General features: G+C 39.7%; 3 protein-coding genes and 1 non-coding gene across 5 annotated transcripts; 3 read left to right on the top strand and 1 right to left on the bottom strand.

The window, feature by feature from the left end:
* Positions 1 to 276: 276 nt before the first annotated feature.
* trnar-ccu (transfer RNA arginine (anticodon CCU)) lies at positions 277 to 349 on the bottom strand. Its single transcript has one exon. It is a non-coding gene; the product is annotated as a tRNA-Arg (tRNA).
* A 294-nt stretch (positions 350 to 643) lies between these two features.
* On the top strand, positions 644 to 3,880 carry cby1 (chibby 1, beta catenin antagonist). 2 transcript variants are annotated; one of them, XM_076298334.1, is made up of 6 exons: positions 644 to 806; positions 1,266 to 1,348; positions 1,441 to 1,546; positions 1,673 to 1,785; positions 1,885 to 1,972; positions 2,078 to 3,877. In XM_076298334.1, the coding sequence occupies exons 2-5, from the start codon at positions 1,271 to 1,273 to the stop codon at positions 1,942 to 1,944; spliced, it is 357 nt and encodes a 118-aa protein (XP_076154449.1). In that variant the 5' UTR covers positions 644 to 806; positions 1,266 to 1,270; the 3' UTR covers positions 1,945 to 1,972; positions 2,078 to 3,877. The 2 variants fall into 2 exon arrangements, with proteins under 2 accessions (XP_076154449.1, XP_076154448.1); XM_076298333.1 differs by lacking the exon at positions 1,885 to 1,972 and having other exon boundaries at positions 2,078 to 3,880.
* Positions 3,881 to 4,356: 476 nt separating this feature from the next.
* slc16a8 (solute carrier family 16 member 8) lies at positions 4,357 to 7,515 on the top strand. Its single transcript, XM_076298311.1, has 4 exons — positions 4,357 to 5,525; positions 5,753 to 5,896; positions 6,186 to 7,019; positions 7,276 to 7,515. The coding sequence occupies exons 1-4, from the start codon at positions 5,309 to 5,311 to the stop codon at positions 7,503 to 7,505; spliced, it is 1,425 nt and encodes a 474-aa protein (XP_076154426.1). The 5' UTR covers positions 4,357 to 5,308; the 3' UTR covers positions 7,506 to 7,515.
* Positions 7,516 to 8,195: 680 nt separating this feature from the next.
* Positions 8,196 to 12,000, top strand: pdap1a (pdgfa associated protein 1a). The gene is made up of 6 exons (XM_076298329.1): positions 8,196 to 8,393; positions 9,097 to 9,179; positions 9,349 to 9,423; positions 9,523 to 9,644; positions 9,870 to 10,021; positions 10,209 to 12,000. Exons 1-6 carry the CDS (start codon positions 8,381 to 8,383, stop codon positions 10,241 to 10,243), a joined length of 480 nt encoding a protein of 159 aa, XP_076154444.1. The 5' UTR covers positions 8,196 to 8,380; the 3' UTR covers positions 10,244 to 12,000.
* Positions 12,001 to 15,517: the final 3,517 nt, after the last annotated feature.

The following is a 15,517-nucleotide window of genomic DNA, read 5'->3' as shown; positions in this document are numbered from 1 at the left end:
CTGAGGGCGTATTAGGATTTGTAGCTGTGAGAGGATTGGAGGATCAGAAACCTCAATTCATTCAATTGGCTGGCACTCGAAGCATAGATTTCATTCAGGATGTCGCCGTCATTGAATAATACAAACTCAACACCCACACCATCTGATCATTCTCCAACTATTTTGTTACAGGGTTGGTGGATAGCTCTTGCAACTCCCGAGTTTGATCTCAAAGTCATATGATCAGTGATGTATGATATTTCTCCGTTTTCTTCTTCATATAATGGAAAAGTATTTCACCCCAGATGGGACTCGAACCCACAATCCCTGGCTTAGGAGGCCAGTGCCTTATCCATTAGGCCACTGGGGCTGTGCGACATGCTGCATGCGAACAATGCTATTTATAGTTATTCGAACAGAAATATTTAAATTTCTTAATAGGAATGGTTTGTCTCCGTTATTATTATTATAAATCGACACTAACGAAACACGTGGCATGTAGAGCTCATGGTCACACATGTAATGCTATCTCCGTCAAATTGTAACAAGAAATCGGCCACATTGTTACTAGGACTTGCGCTGTCACATGTTGGCGTCAGTGCACATGCGCGGTAACCAAGGAAATTGTGGTTGTAGCGACCACACACTTCCGTCGCTGTGTACACAATAACTATTAGCTGCTAGGACTAGCTAATCACACGGAGGTCTTACTTATATGCGTACAAATAGGCTCATAGTCATTCTGTAAAACAGATAATTGGAGTGTAACACAAAGTCTTAATCGTGTGGCATTTGGTGTTTCATTTGTTTCAACGACCAAACCTTGGGTAAGACTAAAAATCAAAGCAGACAGAAACCATTCGGATAAATAACGTTAACGTTAATGTTAACTTAGCTAGCATCTGATAACTAACGTTAACGTGACAACCTAACGATAACTTTGCCTTGTCCGTTTTTTTGTGACTGTCGTAAGGTTACTAAAATGCAACGCCAGTTCTTTAACTGTTAATCATATTGTTATTTCTACACATGTTGCATATTAACGTTAACGTTAGCATACTCACTGTTACCAGCGACGCCAAACCAGAGTAACTAACATGATTTGCAAGTTAGTTAAGATTTGGGGTCAGTTGTTCCAACATAGTTTTGCAAACTACTAAATTAGACAGCTCTTGCTGACGTATTACTGTGAATATATCCAGAATTGACCAACCGTGACCCTGCTATCCTGATTTGGATCTTGGCTAAGACTATTCACTGCCACATCCACTGCCTTTTGGTTTCAGAAATCATGCCTCTTTTTGGAAACACATTTAGCCCTAAGAAGACACCCCCTCGCAAATCAGCGTCGTTGTCCAACCTACATACGGTTAGTACATACGCATCATCCGCTGCTGTCCCTCACTTGGAATAGTTTTCTCAGCTTACCAAGGCATACAACAACTTCTATTCACTCTACAGCTGGACAGGTCTACGAGGGAAATAGAATTAGGTCTGGAATATGGTGCCCCGGTAATGAATATTGGAGGCCAGAGTTTGAAATTTGAAGAGGGTCAGTGGATTACAGGTACGTGCTATCACAGGTAATCAAAAAACGATTATGTTTTGTATTTGTTCAGATGTTTGTAATTTTATAATTTTATTTCATTTTGGCAGTGGATATCTTTTGATTCTGTTTATGTCATGTGTCTAGAATCGGGAGGCAATGTTTCAGGAAAGGAGGTGCAGAGGCTGAAGAAAAGGAACCAGCAGCTAGAAGAGGAGAACAATCTATTGAAATTAAAAGTTGACCTTCTGCTCGACATGGTGGGAATCTACTGTAAAGAACAGCATAGTGTTTTCTTCAGTTTATCTTAGAATCTAGAAGTGTTAACAAATGTTATGTTTCTGAATTTGGTTTCTTAGGTAACAGAGGAGAGTAAAAAGAAAGGAAAGCAGAAAGGAGATATAATTTTAAGAGCTTAGACTGAGGAAAAGCAAGCAGCTTGCAGAAGTACATGCAATGCAGACACAAAGCGGTTTTCAGCAATAGCCACAGTTAAAGACTGTTAAAGGTCAATTGAGTTGTAATTTATTCATTTTTTTCCTCCTCCCATAGTTGTCTGAAACCACAGCTGAGACTCACCTCATTCAGAAGGAGCTTGAGGAAGTGAAGAACCACGCCCGGAGAAAAAAGTAATCTGAAAGAGTCCAAATGATTTTACCAGATTACTGGGTTGGTTTGTTAAATATGTATGTTTAATCAATATGTAAAGAATTGTTTAAATTTTGTAAACATTTTTCAAGAATGATTGAGATGATAGTATGCAGATGCAGAATATTGTTTTGTGTTTTATTATTTGTTTGTTTTTTATACATTTTTCTACAATATTTTTGATGTTCATTTACATAAGTGTGAGTCACACAATTACATTTATTTTTTAAAGGCTTGCCCCCTTTTCTGGCATTTTATGAACATGTAACATAATTTAATATATACCATTACACATTTCTGTAGTACCAATTTTATATGGTGAGTAATGAAATAAGTACAGTACAGGCAAGAATTTCTTGTAAAAAATGTTCTAATGTTTAATGGGCAAACAATAATGGTGTATTTGTAAATAACTTACTGTTGTGTTATACTGTGTTTTTGACACAGAGAACAATGGATATGTAAAGAAAGGCATGGGCTGTATTTAATTCACAGGAGTCCTGGACTGTATAGTCCCTACACTATGTATAGTCCCTGCACTCTGTTAGCCTACATGGACAGCTAAGGTGTGGTAATTTCATCGTTTTATTAAGTAACAGCATATATTTCTGTCTTTTTAAATGATTGTAGTTTAATTAGCATAGTCTTCGTGATAACATGTATTCACATGATAATTACACACTATCACCGCCCATATAGTTTCAGCATCAGATTAGGTCTCTGTATATCAGGAAGTGTTGCTTGTAATCCTAGAGACCCTCGTAACAGTAAACAATCAGGTTCATTATGTAGAAAGGGCTTACAAAGGGGTTTCATGTGCTTGAAAATGTACACACAGATTTACATGGATTTCTGCATGTGGTTGGAGACACGTACTACACCAGGGCATTGCATAACACAATGAATCCTGTATGCAGGCCTGTGCACGTGGGGCATCTTGTCCCGTTAACCCCTCTCGCTGGGGCAAATGGTGAGGGAGGTGGTACACCTTTGTCTCACCTCTTGGCAATACGTGGAACTGAATGTTGTTTCAGAGGGAACATATTTTAGTAGCTTATGCAGTACTTTAAATCACGTCAAGTTTTTTTATGACCAACTACGTGCTGATAATTGTTGAACCAGTGCAAAAAATTACTTTAAGGGGCGAAATAAATACAGCATTCAGGTTTGCAGCTGTATCGGGTGTGTATAGTTACAAACGTCTTATTTGTTTTGCCCATATACATGTAGAATCGATCAATGACGTGAAGTTCATAAGGAATTAAAGTATACATAAAACAAAGGAGTCATCATATATCACTTAAACAGCACTCATTTATCAATGAAGAATAGTATTAATTGTATGTTGAAAGGGTTCTGTGTGAATATTTGTAAAGCAGCTGAATCTTTTCAGTGACAACAAAGTTAATACCTTTTTTGTATCTGTCATTGTCATGGCATATTAATTTATTCATACATTTTTTTTTTAACAGGGAATGTATGTATTGTAAATATGCCGAAATGGCCCCAAGCCATGCAGATATTAGGCTATCTAAGACTAAAAACAAATTACCAAACAGAAACACAAAGCATACCAACCATCAATATACTGTAGTAGTCGTAAAAGACAAATTCACACAGACTGAGAGGAATTCATACATCCACTGTCTTTTGCAGCATTTGCACTAAATTGTAAATATATTTTAACACAAGCCTTGCTGCCCTAATTTGTAAATATTTATAGTGTTGTTTTTGTTTTTTACTTTTAATATGCTGTAACTTGTATCTCTTTAATCAGGCACCCTCCATCAGTGTTTCATTGAATTAGGCCCACTTAGTACATGAAATCATGTGACAAACATCTCCATGTAATTTGTATTAATGGAACAGAACTGAACCTGCTACACATTTTCAAACAAATTCCTTATTTTGCCATATTAGTGGGAGGCTTTCAAACTCATGTGGGTGGGGTTGTAGTGGGTATAACTGGCAGATCAGCATAGTCAGAGGGACACGAATGAGAGAGTGACCGTGTAGTACCATACCGGAATAATCAGAGTTTTCACGATTGACACAAAAAAAGTTGAGATCAATGAACACCTCAGAAGGAACTCCAACATCCAAGAGTCTTGAATTTTGTTACTGACAACGTGAGAGAACAGGAGCGCATGTTGTGCAGATGTTATGACATTCATTTTGCTCAAAAATGAATCAAACTAGTAAATTGTCTGTCATTACCTGGAGGACAATCTGATGTTGTGGTGTCAAAGTGGAAAGTTCTTCAAGTGGATCTTGGTATCACAGGTAAGGTTACACATTTTTCTGTTTACTACACTTTAGGCAGATTTGGCTTCTACAATCTGGGATGGGATGTAATATAGTATTGTTTAGTGACTACAATGTAATGGAAAAGCAGTATAAACAAAAATTGTATGAACCAAACAAACATTTGTTATTCTGACGATGTGATCAGAGTTGCCTGGGCACTGTTAGCTTTGGCAGTGAAAGTGAGGGGTCAATGGAGACTCATATACATGATGCTATACGTTGCAACGAAATAAGGCTTCCCTATGTATGGCAAGTGATCTCATACTTGTTTGTGTAGGGTACATGTGAGTTAAAAACGTGTGTTTTGAGGCAGATTACCTCTGTTCTGTACAGTTCTAAAGGAGGATTAGGGGAAATTCCAGCTATACAAAGAGACCTTTTTTACTTATGGGAATGCCACTACAGATTACAGTTAAATAAATCAGTATATAGCAAAAAGAGTACACATGTCCACATCCTTGAGATGTATATTAATTGAAAGAAACATTAGCATAGCAGCAAACGAAATATAGTCATCTGAGAGACATATCTCTGGGCCAATTGTGTTCTCAGCTTAGTCACAGTCATAAACGGATTGTGAGTAATAAAAGGTGCAAGAACAAAAGCTGGCGTAAACAAGAAAGCCAAAAATTAGAAAGTATCACATTTCCACATGAATGCTTTCATTTGAGCTCGAAGTCTTAACCAAAATTAGGTCTATTGGAGACACACACTCACAGAATACATTCTTGTACCCACAGATAACATTTGCAATGTCAAGTTCTTCAACTTATCCATAGACATTAACACTCAAGTCTTCTGTTCCAGGTGACTTGTGTGTGAAAAGAGATGGGATCCAGTACAGCAGAGAGAGAGGCCCCAAGACCCCCGGATGGCGGCTGGGGCTGGGTTGTGTTGATTGGATGCTTCGTCATCACTGGCTTCTCCTATGCTTTCCCCAAAGCTGTTAGCGTTTATTTCAAAGAGTTGATGAAAGACTTTGGTTGCGGGTACAGTGACACAGCATGGATCTCCTCCATCATGTTGGCCATGCTCTACGGTTCAGGTCAGATGGCATCCTTAATTTAGAGAAACTAAACTACTCTGATTATGGAAAGAACGGGAGGAATCACCGGAGCACACAGATGTTTATTTCTGTTCGGAGCAGCTGATGACAAGGAACATCTGTGTGTTCCGCTGATTCCTCCGTAAAGCATTGGATTGTTAATTGTTAACACAATTGCACATAAGTTATTACAAAATAACACATCTCGTCACAACCTCTGTTATCAGGTCCCCTGTCCAGCATCTTGGTAAACAAGTTTGGATGTCGTCCAGTGATGCTGCTGGGAGGACTGTTGGCATCAGCAGGAATGATCACTGCTTCCTTCACGACCAATATCATCCAGCTGTATTTGACTGCTGGAATGCTCACAGGTGTTGATGCCTCTTTTACCATACTTTTCCCCCTCCTCTTGACAGTTCCTGTCTCGAAGATTTACTTTCAGTCCATATGTCAACTCGTATTTTTTTGTATGCTTTAGTGGTTTGATATTTTAATGGAAAAAACATGACTGGAAATGTCTGACTAAATGTCTGGTTAAACTGCAGACTTAATGCAGAAATTCAGTTTCTAAGTCAAATAATCTGTATGTTGAAACAATCAAGTAATCAGCAAAACAACTTTTAAGAGATGTCATAATCTGACATGCCCATCTTTCCCTAGGTCTTGGTTTAGCCTTCAACTTCCAACCCTCCCTCATCATGTTGGGGACCTATTTTGACAAGCGCCGCCCTCTGGCCAATGGACTTGCAGCAGCGGGGAGCCCCGTGTTTCTCTCAGCCTTGTCCCCTTTGGGTCAGGTGCTTGTCGACAAGTACGGCTGGAGAGGAGGGTTCCTCATCATGGGCGGCCTGCTACTCAACTGCTGCACCTGCGGGGCGGTCATGAGGCCCTTGCTGGGGAAGCTGAAGAAGGCACCAGTCGGGGTGGAGGCCGACGCCCAGGAGCTGAAAGAGATGCTGCCGTCAAAGGGCCATGAGAACAACGTGGTGAAGAAGAGCCAGAAACCGCCCAAGAAGAAACTGTTGGACTTCAGTGTGCTTAACGACAGAGGCCTGGTGATCTATATCATTGCCAAGTTCATTGTGGTCTTAGGCCTGTTTGTGCCCACCATTCTCCTGGTTAACTATGCCAAGGACCAGGGGGTGCCCGACCGCGATGCCGCCTTCCTACTCTCCATCATCGGCTTCATAGACATCTTCGCACGACCCACCTGTGGTGTGATAGCTGGCCTGAACTGGGTGCGACCAAAGATGCCCTACTTCTTTAGTATCGCCCTGATCCTCAATGGCCTCACAGACGTCTGTTCAGCAAGGAATACCAGCTACATGGGGCTGGTTATCTTCTGCGTGTTCTTTGGAATCACCTATGGCATGGTGGGAGCTCTGCAGTTTGAGGTGCTCATGGGGATAGTCGGAAGTGGCAGCTTCCCCAGTGCCCTCGGGCTTGTGCTGCTCTTTGAATCCGTGGGTGTGCTAATTGGACCGCCCTCTGCTGGTGAGTATTGGTATTGCAGCCATAGCATAGTCCTTAGGTGCATGGTTATCTATCCCTGATCTTACCTGACCTTGACTTAGACCTGACCTGCCCTAAGTAATGTTTAAATCTTGTGCTGGAATAGCATTGGATTTCATTGAGGAAAATGTGAATCTCACCTTAAATCAGTGGGTATATGTCTTTCTCTTTACAATGATTAAGAAATTGTGTTGGGAAATGCGTCTTAATACTGTAACCATTTCACTGTTATTCACAGGAATCTTGGTGGATGCTTTCAAAAACTATGAGCTGATTTTTTACATGGCCGGATCAGAGCTGCTAACTGCGGGTGTGTTCCTGGCCACAGCGTCTTACTGTTGCATAGGGAGAAAGAAAAGCAAGGACTCACCAAATGTGGAGGAACCAGATGTCGAGGAGGTGGTCAACCATACCAATCATGATTCGGACAATGCTCACCAAACTGCTTTGAAGGATGAAGAAAGTTGAGATCCAAGTAGAAGACCAATAAGACCAATGATACAATGAAAATTTTTTTTTTTTATAATAAAAGCTATAAGCCTACATTTGGTAGAACTAATTTGTCCTGGATCTGGTGCTTAAATGAAGGGTGGTCAGTTATGACATTCTTTAGGCTAGTCGGATTCACGTTTTGTGTATAAATCTTGTTTGTTCTGTGTCTGCCAGACTAAGCTAAGAAAGCGCTCACTTGCTGGAACAGAATGAGTACATTCTGCAAGTTTGACAGACTATGTCTCAACAATATATTTTCAAAAAGAAGGAAGTTGTAAATATGTTTGTGTAGGTCAATGTATTTGCTTAACACTGCACATCAATACCTCCGTCTAAACATCATGTTGTTTTATATCTCCTTTCTGCAATAAAAGCATATAATCACACAAGCATAATGGTCAACTTGTTCTTGACGACTAAACCAGATTTTGTTTACCCTAAGAATATTCCATCCACCCAACAGAAACCTATTAAACCAAACCAGATACATAGCCTACTTGGCGTGGGGCAGTGCGTCTGAATTGAGTACGTCATTGCCTTTGATGACGATCCTAGATTGCCTTGTAATTGGTCAGTTTTCTGTAAAATCCAACCCACTCATGATTTCTGTTGGATATGGCACCTGTCTTTCAGAACGTGTTTTCTTATTCACTAGCTGCCTTTCCCTTCGCAAGCGTGGTTGTGGACGACAGAGCGGACGTCGTATTGTCGAAGGCCTCAACACACACTCAAAATAAGATTTATATTATTTTATCCAGATTATAGTCAAGTGGGTAAAGTAACAGTCTGTTGCTATTCAAAACGGTTTTAGTGTATTATTTTAACTTTTAAGAACTTATCAACATTTAAACATGCCAAGAGGTGGTAAGTCATGCGTCTTTTCAAATAAGTTAGCTAGCTAATGTTAGCCTGGTAGCTAGCGAGCTAGTTTGGCTAACGCTAATGTTAGTCAGCCCATTTAACATCAGATAACATTGCCTTGAAGATGGAATTTAGTGGCCGCTTTTAAAATGTCTGTTAGCTAGATAACAATTTTATGTGGGTGTCCAATCGGTCAACTATTTCTCCACGTCGTGGATCAACCTGAAACCAGCTTGATGTTGATGCTAACCTTAATAATGGTAACGTTAACGTTAAAGCTGGTGGCGTAAACTTGATGGTTGATAGCTAACGTTAGCTATGAGTTGAGAAGTAGTTATCATAGTGACGGTAGTAAACGGGGAGGGATATGATCCTTTCAGCAGGTGTTTGACCAGTTTTCCTAAATGCAGTTTTCTGTTAACGTCTTAGCTGGGTTTCTAAATGCTCAGAAAGCCATGGACACAACCTGTCCATATTGTTATCGTCGCTAGCAATAGCGTGCTAGCATGCTAAGTTTTCACCGGCTCTTGCACATTATGGTCATATCTCGACCGTGCGTTGAATTAATGACGTTGCCCAGAATTTTTTCTAATCGCATGCAGTGGTGGTGTTGGTTGATAGAATGTTTAGGAAATAATCGTATTGTTTATTCTTTCTCGGTTTTTACATTAATACCTCTCTAACGTCATGTTTTGTTTTATTTTAGGTAAAAAGGGCCATAAAGGCCGCGGAAAGCAATTCAGTAATCCCGAGGAGATTGACCGACAGATGAAGGCTCAGAGAGAGAAGGTAAGTCATGGCAACTCTATGTTTAGTAAATGGATCGTATTTGCAAGAACAGCAATTCATTGCGGACCACCTACTCGCTGCTTATTGTCGTTCAATCTGTGTGGGTTGATAGAAGATTTCTTTCATAAATGGACACTGAAGTAATGTCGCATATGACCTGTTTGTACAGGAGGCAAATGAAGGTATAGAAAAGAGTGGCTCAGAATCTGAAGAGGAGACGAGCAGTAGTGATGACGACGTGTCGGTAAATATCCTGGCATTCATGTACATTCCAAACGATTTAAACTGTCTTGAGTATGCCTGTCCTGATATACTATGTGTCTTTGAATGCCTGCAATCTCAGTCAAAGAGGAAAGGAGTGGAGGGTCTGATTGAGATTGAGAACCCCAATCGCGTCTCTCAGAAGAGCAAGAAAGTGGCCGAAGTGGACGTCAGTGCACCAAGGGAACTCTCACGCCGTGAGCGGTCAGTGTGGCCTCTCGCCTACATTTCCGATTATAAACTGCTCAGTTCATGGTTTATGAAAATAATTTCTGTGTTTTAGTAATAACTGTCAGAGGGCCTGATCTAGATGCCAGTGTTTTTTTTTTTATTATTATTATTATTCTCTTCTCCCCTTATAAGTGGCATGATCACAACCTGAGTCAGGATTAAAATGGCAAACATATTTTGTATGTTTCTGTGTACCAGAGAGGAGATCGAGAAGCAGCAAGCCAAAGAACGCTACATGAAGCTGCACCTTGAGGGCAAGACGGATCAGGCCAGAGCTGACCTTGCTAGGTTAGCCATCATCAAAAAACAGAGAGAAGATGCAGCTAAGAAGAGGGAGGAGATGAGGAAAGGTGAGGAGACCAGTTGCATCTCGATAACAGCAGCCTATTTGATTTGAGTTTGGAAAGCTTTGTTTACCTATAAGCAAGGTTTTCCTTTTGGTGGCCTTTGGGTAGCTGTGTAAAAGGTAATGTTCATGTATGAGCAAAATACATGTTTGCTGTTAGTTATAACCTTTGTCCTTTCTTTCAATTCCAGTTAAAGAAGAAGAGTCAACAAAGTCTAAGCGCTAGCATCATTAGCCCTAATGCTGCAGGCTGAGGCTGCCTGGGCTGGACTGCTTTACGGGGGAAAGGGTGGGGAGGGAACCAGTATCTAAGGAGGGAGACAGCTCAGGGTTGCCCACACATCCCTTACCCATCATACCTCTCCACTTGCGAGCAGAGTGGTGGGGGCGAGAGGGAAGGGGGGGTGGGGGTGGTCTTTTTTTCCAGGAGTCCTGAAGGGAGTGAGGAGTCAGGTTTGGATCACATGTGGTGCTGGAGGGGGTGATGGAGCCAGTGGGGCGGTAACGTCGTTCTGCCATTTGGCTGGTTCTGAAGGTGCCCTCATGTAGATTTTGCCCTGACTCTTGACTGTGTTCTGATTCTGTAGCTGCTTGGGAGTTCATCCTTGGTTTTTAAATTGTTTTCTTTTTCATGACACAAAAGCGGTTTACATCAGGTTAGGGGTAGGGGCATCTTACAAGGAATGGTCTTGACTCTTCATTTGCAAGGCTTATTAAGGCAAAAAGTATCAACGGGTCTTTTGAAAGTTGAACAGAAATACACTATAGCATAGTAAAATCTCTTCCTGTCATATTCTGGCCTTTTTCATCCACCTTATGTGTCTTGTCTCCTCATCAATGCTCAAGCTCACCAATCTAAAAAGTTTAAGTAATTAAGTTTGTAAGCAATTTGAAAGTGATCGGACCGTAACAGGACTAACAACTTTGATGGCTTGCAACACTCCTCTGCAACTAGTTTGCCTCAGGGTGCTGAATTTTTACCTCATTGCACTTAATATAATTGATTTTTTTCAATGAGTGGCCAATCAGAAAGGGTCCGGTCATGAAAGTTAACAAAAGTATTGGAAGTGTATCGCTTCTCGGCCTTTTGGCTAAGATCAAGTGTAGTCAGATGGTGAGGTTGATGCTTAGACTGAGCTGTTGAGTAGTACTAGAATTCTGAAGACCTGTCACTGTATTATCTCAGGTAGGTCCAAGATCTTGTTTTAGTAATGAGTCAGGCCAACAGAGACAATTAGGATGTGTATTGTTGGGTTCAGGCAAGAATATATGGAGAAGAGAACATTGAGGCAAGATATCTAAATTGAACGTAATTCATGAAGCGTCTACACGTGTTAAAATGGTAATGACAGAATAGACAAAACCCTAATGACATCTTTGTTTACATTTTCATCAAGATTATTGGTAAACACAGGGCCGGTGGCATTGCATTACCTCCTCACTGTCTATCGCCCAGTAAACTGCATTGTTGGTGTGACCTAGCTTGACCTAGTCATTACTTACAGACAGGGTTTACCTGAACCATTCACTTAGTGATTGTTCAGGAATACAGTACTTAGCGGCCCTTTGCCATTGTAACGGGACAAAGGCTTTAAGCAACAGTTTCATGTTCCTGTTGTGGATTCCTCTTTGTTTCTTTATGTGCTTGTCTGGAAATGGGGCCGTTATTATAGTTATTGTTTTGTTGCCTTTGGAAGTCTCTGAGGACCAATTCACTGTTTGTCTCTACCCTTGTCATTCACATACTATACTTATGCCTGTACATTAGGTGGGACCTTAAATGCCTTGAACAATGAGGAAAGCAATATTCCCTTAATCTACCCAGTTACTACTTTGGAGAATATACATATATATACAGGACAAAGTGTTATAAAGAACATTTATAAAGAACTCAAGGACTGAATTGTATACAAGAACTGTTGGGAATTGTAATCTTTTGGTCAATATGTTGTATAGAAATAAATCGGAGAACTCATTCCAAAAGAGGTATTAGTATTCAATTTTTTTTATTTATTTTTTTATTTGTATTATTATTATTATTATTATTATTTTTGTTGTAGAATTTTGTTGGTTTTTAATGAGTTTCTTTGCTACTTTAAGGATTTCCCCATGCTGCAGATTCTTAAAGGACCAATGTGGAATTATGTATGATTCCAGTTGAAGGCAGCCGCATGGCACTTTACCATTGACTTACATTGTATTTAATACAGCGGCCACATGGGGTACAGACAGTAGCATTACAAGGGAGCCTGGCCAGAGCTACCTATTGAGCCATTTTGGCACTTAATCAGTAGCAATAATTGCAAATGTAGATATCAAAAAATTATTTTTGACTAACAATCAAGTCAAAAAATTGGAATAATTCCAAGTCACAATATCAAATGTTACTGAATTGAAGCTATCTACAGTTCAATAGTTACAATGTTCATTCCAGTGTCTGGCAACTTGAGTTTTCTCTAGTGAAAATGTACATTCCATCGACTACAACTAGTCAGTCTTTACCACTGAATTCCTTTTGAACTCAATTGCAATTCAGTTTTGATTTGTTAGAATTCCAAGTTCACATATTCAACGCATGAAACGGGACACAGATGTAGTGACGTTTTGGATCATAAGAATATTCAAGAGGTATTTGTTTCTGGTTAGTCATGTACATTCTTGATATAAATAATTACATTTAATCTAGTGGAAATAATTCATTTTATTTGATTTATAAAGCATCCTTGGAATGTCAACTGTTGACAAGCAGTACCAGTAGCAATAGGTATTGCAGATATTGTTGCGCTAAAAATATAAACAGAGTTCTAGATATCTAAAAATACTGACTTGTGTTTACCAACTATGGGATATGCTGTTTTATTGAAAAAGGGAGGCGTTACGAAGTATTACACACAGGAGTAACAATAACTGTGGTCATTTTATTAAAAATTGCGCTCGGGGAGCAGTGAGGGGTTAGATGCCTTGCTCAAGGGCACTTCAGCCGCTTTTCTACTGGTCGGGGTTCGGACCGGCAACCCTCCGGTCACAAGTCCAAAGCGCTAACCAGTAGGCCACTGCTGCCCAGGGAGGCCAACACCGGCTCCATGTGATGCCTCCCACAGTAGTCGAAGGCCTAGGCTACCTCCAGGGGGGTATTCCAAGTACGTAGTTTAGTGACAAGCCTGGATAAGTTAACTCAAGAGTAAGGGGTAAACCTCCTAATAGAGGAGCTGTATGGCTTCATGATTCTCCTAACAAAACAATGCCACAGGGCTCTTGTAGGAGGTTTACCCCTTACTCTGTGTTAATTTACCCAGGATTGTCACTAAACCACGTAGGTCTACTTGGAATACCTCCCAGGTGTTATCTTGGCAGATCAAGACCAGCTAGGCCAAGAGAATGGCAGAAGCTTCTCTCCTAACAGAGAGCTCTACTTTATCATGAACATAGAAATCTAGACTCACCCTAGCGGCATCCTGATGTGGGTTTGGCTCGTCAGGCTAGTTTATCATGGTGTATCACTGAGGGTCATGATACAACCACAATACAGTTAAGTCTTTTAGCACCTTATTAATGCTTAATAGTCCAGTCATTTTATGAAAAAAGGTTGAACAAATTGCAACAGAAGCAAACTTAACTGATTTTGTATCCTCAATATGTCCCGAGTAAAGGAAAAAAAGCCCCGAAGAATCCAATAGGGAAGAGTTTAGAAAAAGACCTAAATAGATTCATGCACCTATACAGTATTTTTCTCATGCGAATAGGGAAAAAAAAATAACCTTCACATATCACCTTGAAAATTACTGAGTTGATTGCTTACATCAAGACAAAAATTGTTTGTTAACATGGGCAAACAGGGCATAATGTAATTACGTATAGCTAATTTGTAGCCTATAATACCACAACGGAGCTAATAGTCCAAGCAAAGTAAGGTCTGACCTAAAACTAATTGCAATAGAATTTATTTTCACATTTTAAATTTCAATCTGTGATCTAAACACCATAGTAAAAGACCATGAAAATCCAGTTGGTGGAAATATGTTAAAAAGAGGGTTGTTTTATGCATTATTCTTCAGCAAATACTGACAAAACTGTAATTAGAATGTTGTAGAATACACATTCTAAAGAATACCTGACCCCATCTAACTTAACATGGAATTTTAGAATCTTGCATTGTTGAGGAACATTCTTTTATTTTCAAAGAGTGAATTTCTTTGGCTTATTTCAGACTGGTAAAATTGGTGTCTATTTTTACATTTTGGCCCTTTGAATCAATATAAATGGTTGTTGACTCTTTAAATAGAGCCAGTGTGTTTTTGCATGTAAGTATTCCACAATGTTCAAGCTGTACAAACACATAGTTAAGCATTATTCAGCCTAGGAAAGTGGTTTTGGTGTTTAATCTGATTTAGAGGTCACTGAAACATATACAGTATATCACACTAAAGTATCGGTCCATCATTATCCAAGACTTATAGCAATTTACCTCTTGCCCAGGAGTTGACTGATAGACTGTCTGTCCAATCAGAGGGGCCTGTATGATGCCCCTTTACTTTGCACAATTTTGTCTAAAACAATAATCAGACAGCACAGTATGTTTATGTTAATGAATGCAGGAAAATTGTGAAGGCAGAGTTGAAGATGGACATATTCGACAGAAGGGTGCCGATGGGATAAAAAAGGTGACTCTATTGTTGTAACATCTGGCAAAAAGGTGCATGCTATACTAATAAATATAGTTTAAGATTAATAATTAACAATGCATGCCTATGCATGGGTCATGGTTTTACCATGTCATAGAACAGTCAAAACTATACATATTCTAAAAGCATATGCACTGTACATGAAATATAGCATCAATCAACTTATTTCCCATCTTCCTCCATGCCATGCACAATACATTGCCCTCTATTCTGTAGAGGCGAATCAAGTCAACAGCTGATACATTTTGGCCTGCACTATTAAGGGAAACAAATTAAACACCCTTAACTGTATATTTTCTGAAAGCATATACCCTCTAGAGGAGATATAACACAATTTAAGACATTTCTTCCTCCATACCATGCATAACATATACTCCTCTATTCTACGCGAATCAAGTGAACAGCTGATACATTTTGGCCTGCACTATTAAGGGAAACAGATTAAACACCCTATATTTCTGAAGGCATATACCCCCTACACCATTTAAGACATTTCCCATCTTCCTCCATGCCATGCACAATACATTGCCCTCTATTCTGTAAAGGCGAATCTAGTGTAAAGTGGATACATTTTGGTCTATACTGTCCGGGGAAAACAAATTAAACACCCTAAACTATATATTTTCTGAAAGCATATACCCTCTGGAGGAGATATAACACCATTTAAGACATTTCCCATCTTCCTCCATACCATGCACAATACATTGCCCTCTATTCTGTAAAGGCGAATCTAGTTTAAAGTGGATACATTTTGGCCTACTGTCCAGGGAAAACAGATTAAACACCCTAAACTATATATTTTCTAAAAGCATATACCC

This window comes from Alosa pseudoharengus, unplaced genomic scaffold (genome assembly GCF_046254945.1).
Source record: "Alosa pseudoharengus isolate Yale_2024_CS ecotype anadromous, Long Island Sound unplaced genomic scaffold, YU_APseudo_1.1 YU_APseudo_1.1_scf_21, whole genome shotgun sequence".
Classification (NCBI taxonomy): Eukaryota; Metazoa; Chordata; class Actinopteri; order Clupeiformes; family Clupeidae; genus Alosa; species Alosa pseudoharengus.
The sequence above is the reverse complement of the archived record's forward strand: the minus strand, read 5'-3'. Positions and strand labels throughout refer to the sequence as shown.

Bases quoted from the DNA above. Each gene is read 5' to 3' on its own strand.
- pdap1a (XM_076298329.1), top strand. The intron at 9,645-9,869 runs GTCAGTGTGGCC...TCTGTGTACCAG, and splicing joins GAACTCTCACGCCGTGAGCG to AGAGGAGATCGAGAAGCAGC. The intron at 10,022-10,208 runs GTGAGGAGACCA...TTTCAATTCCAG, and splicing joins GAGGGAGGAGATGAGGAAAG to TTAAAGAAGAAGAGTCAACA.
- cby1 (XM_076298333.1), top strand. From the start codon at position 1,271: ATGCCTCTTTTTGGAAACACATTTAGCCCTAAGAAGACACCCCCTCGC. The intron at 1,547-1,672 runs GTACGTGCTATC...TCATGTGTCTAG, and splicing joins AGAGGGTCAGTGGATTACAG to AATCGGGAGGCAATGTTTCA. The intron at 1,786-2,077 runs GTGGGAATCTAC...CTCCTCCCATAG, and splicing joins TTGACCTTCTGCTCGACATG to TTGTCTGAAACCACAGCTGA.
- slc16a8 (XM_076298311.1), top strand. From the start codon at position 5,309: ATGGGATCCAGTACAGCAGAGAGAGAGGCCCCAAGACCCCCGGATGGC. The intron at 5,897-6,185 runs GTGTTGATGCCT...ATCTTTCCCTAG, and splicing joins GACTGCTGGAATGCTCACAG to GTCTTGGTTTAGCCTTCAAC. The intron at 7,020-7,275 runs GTGAGTATTGGT...TGTTATTCACAG, and splicing joins AATTGGACCGCCCTCTGCTG to GAATCTTGGTGGATGCTTTC.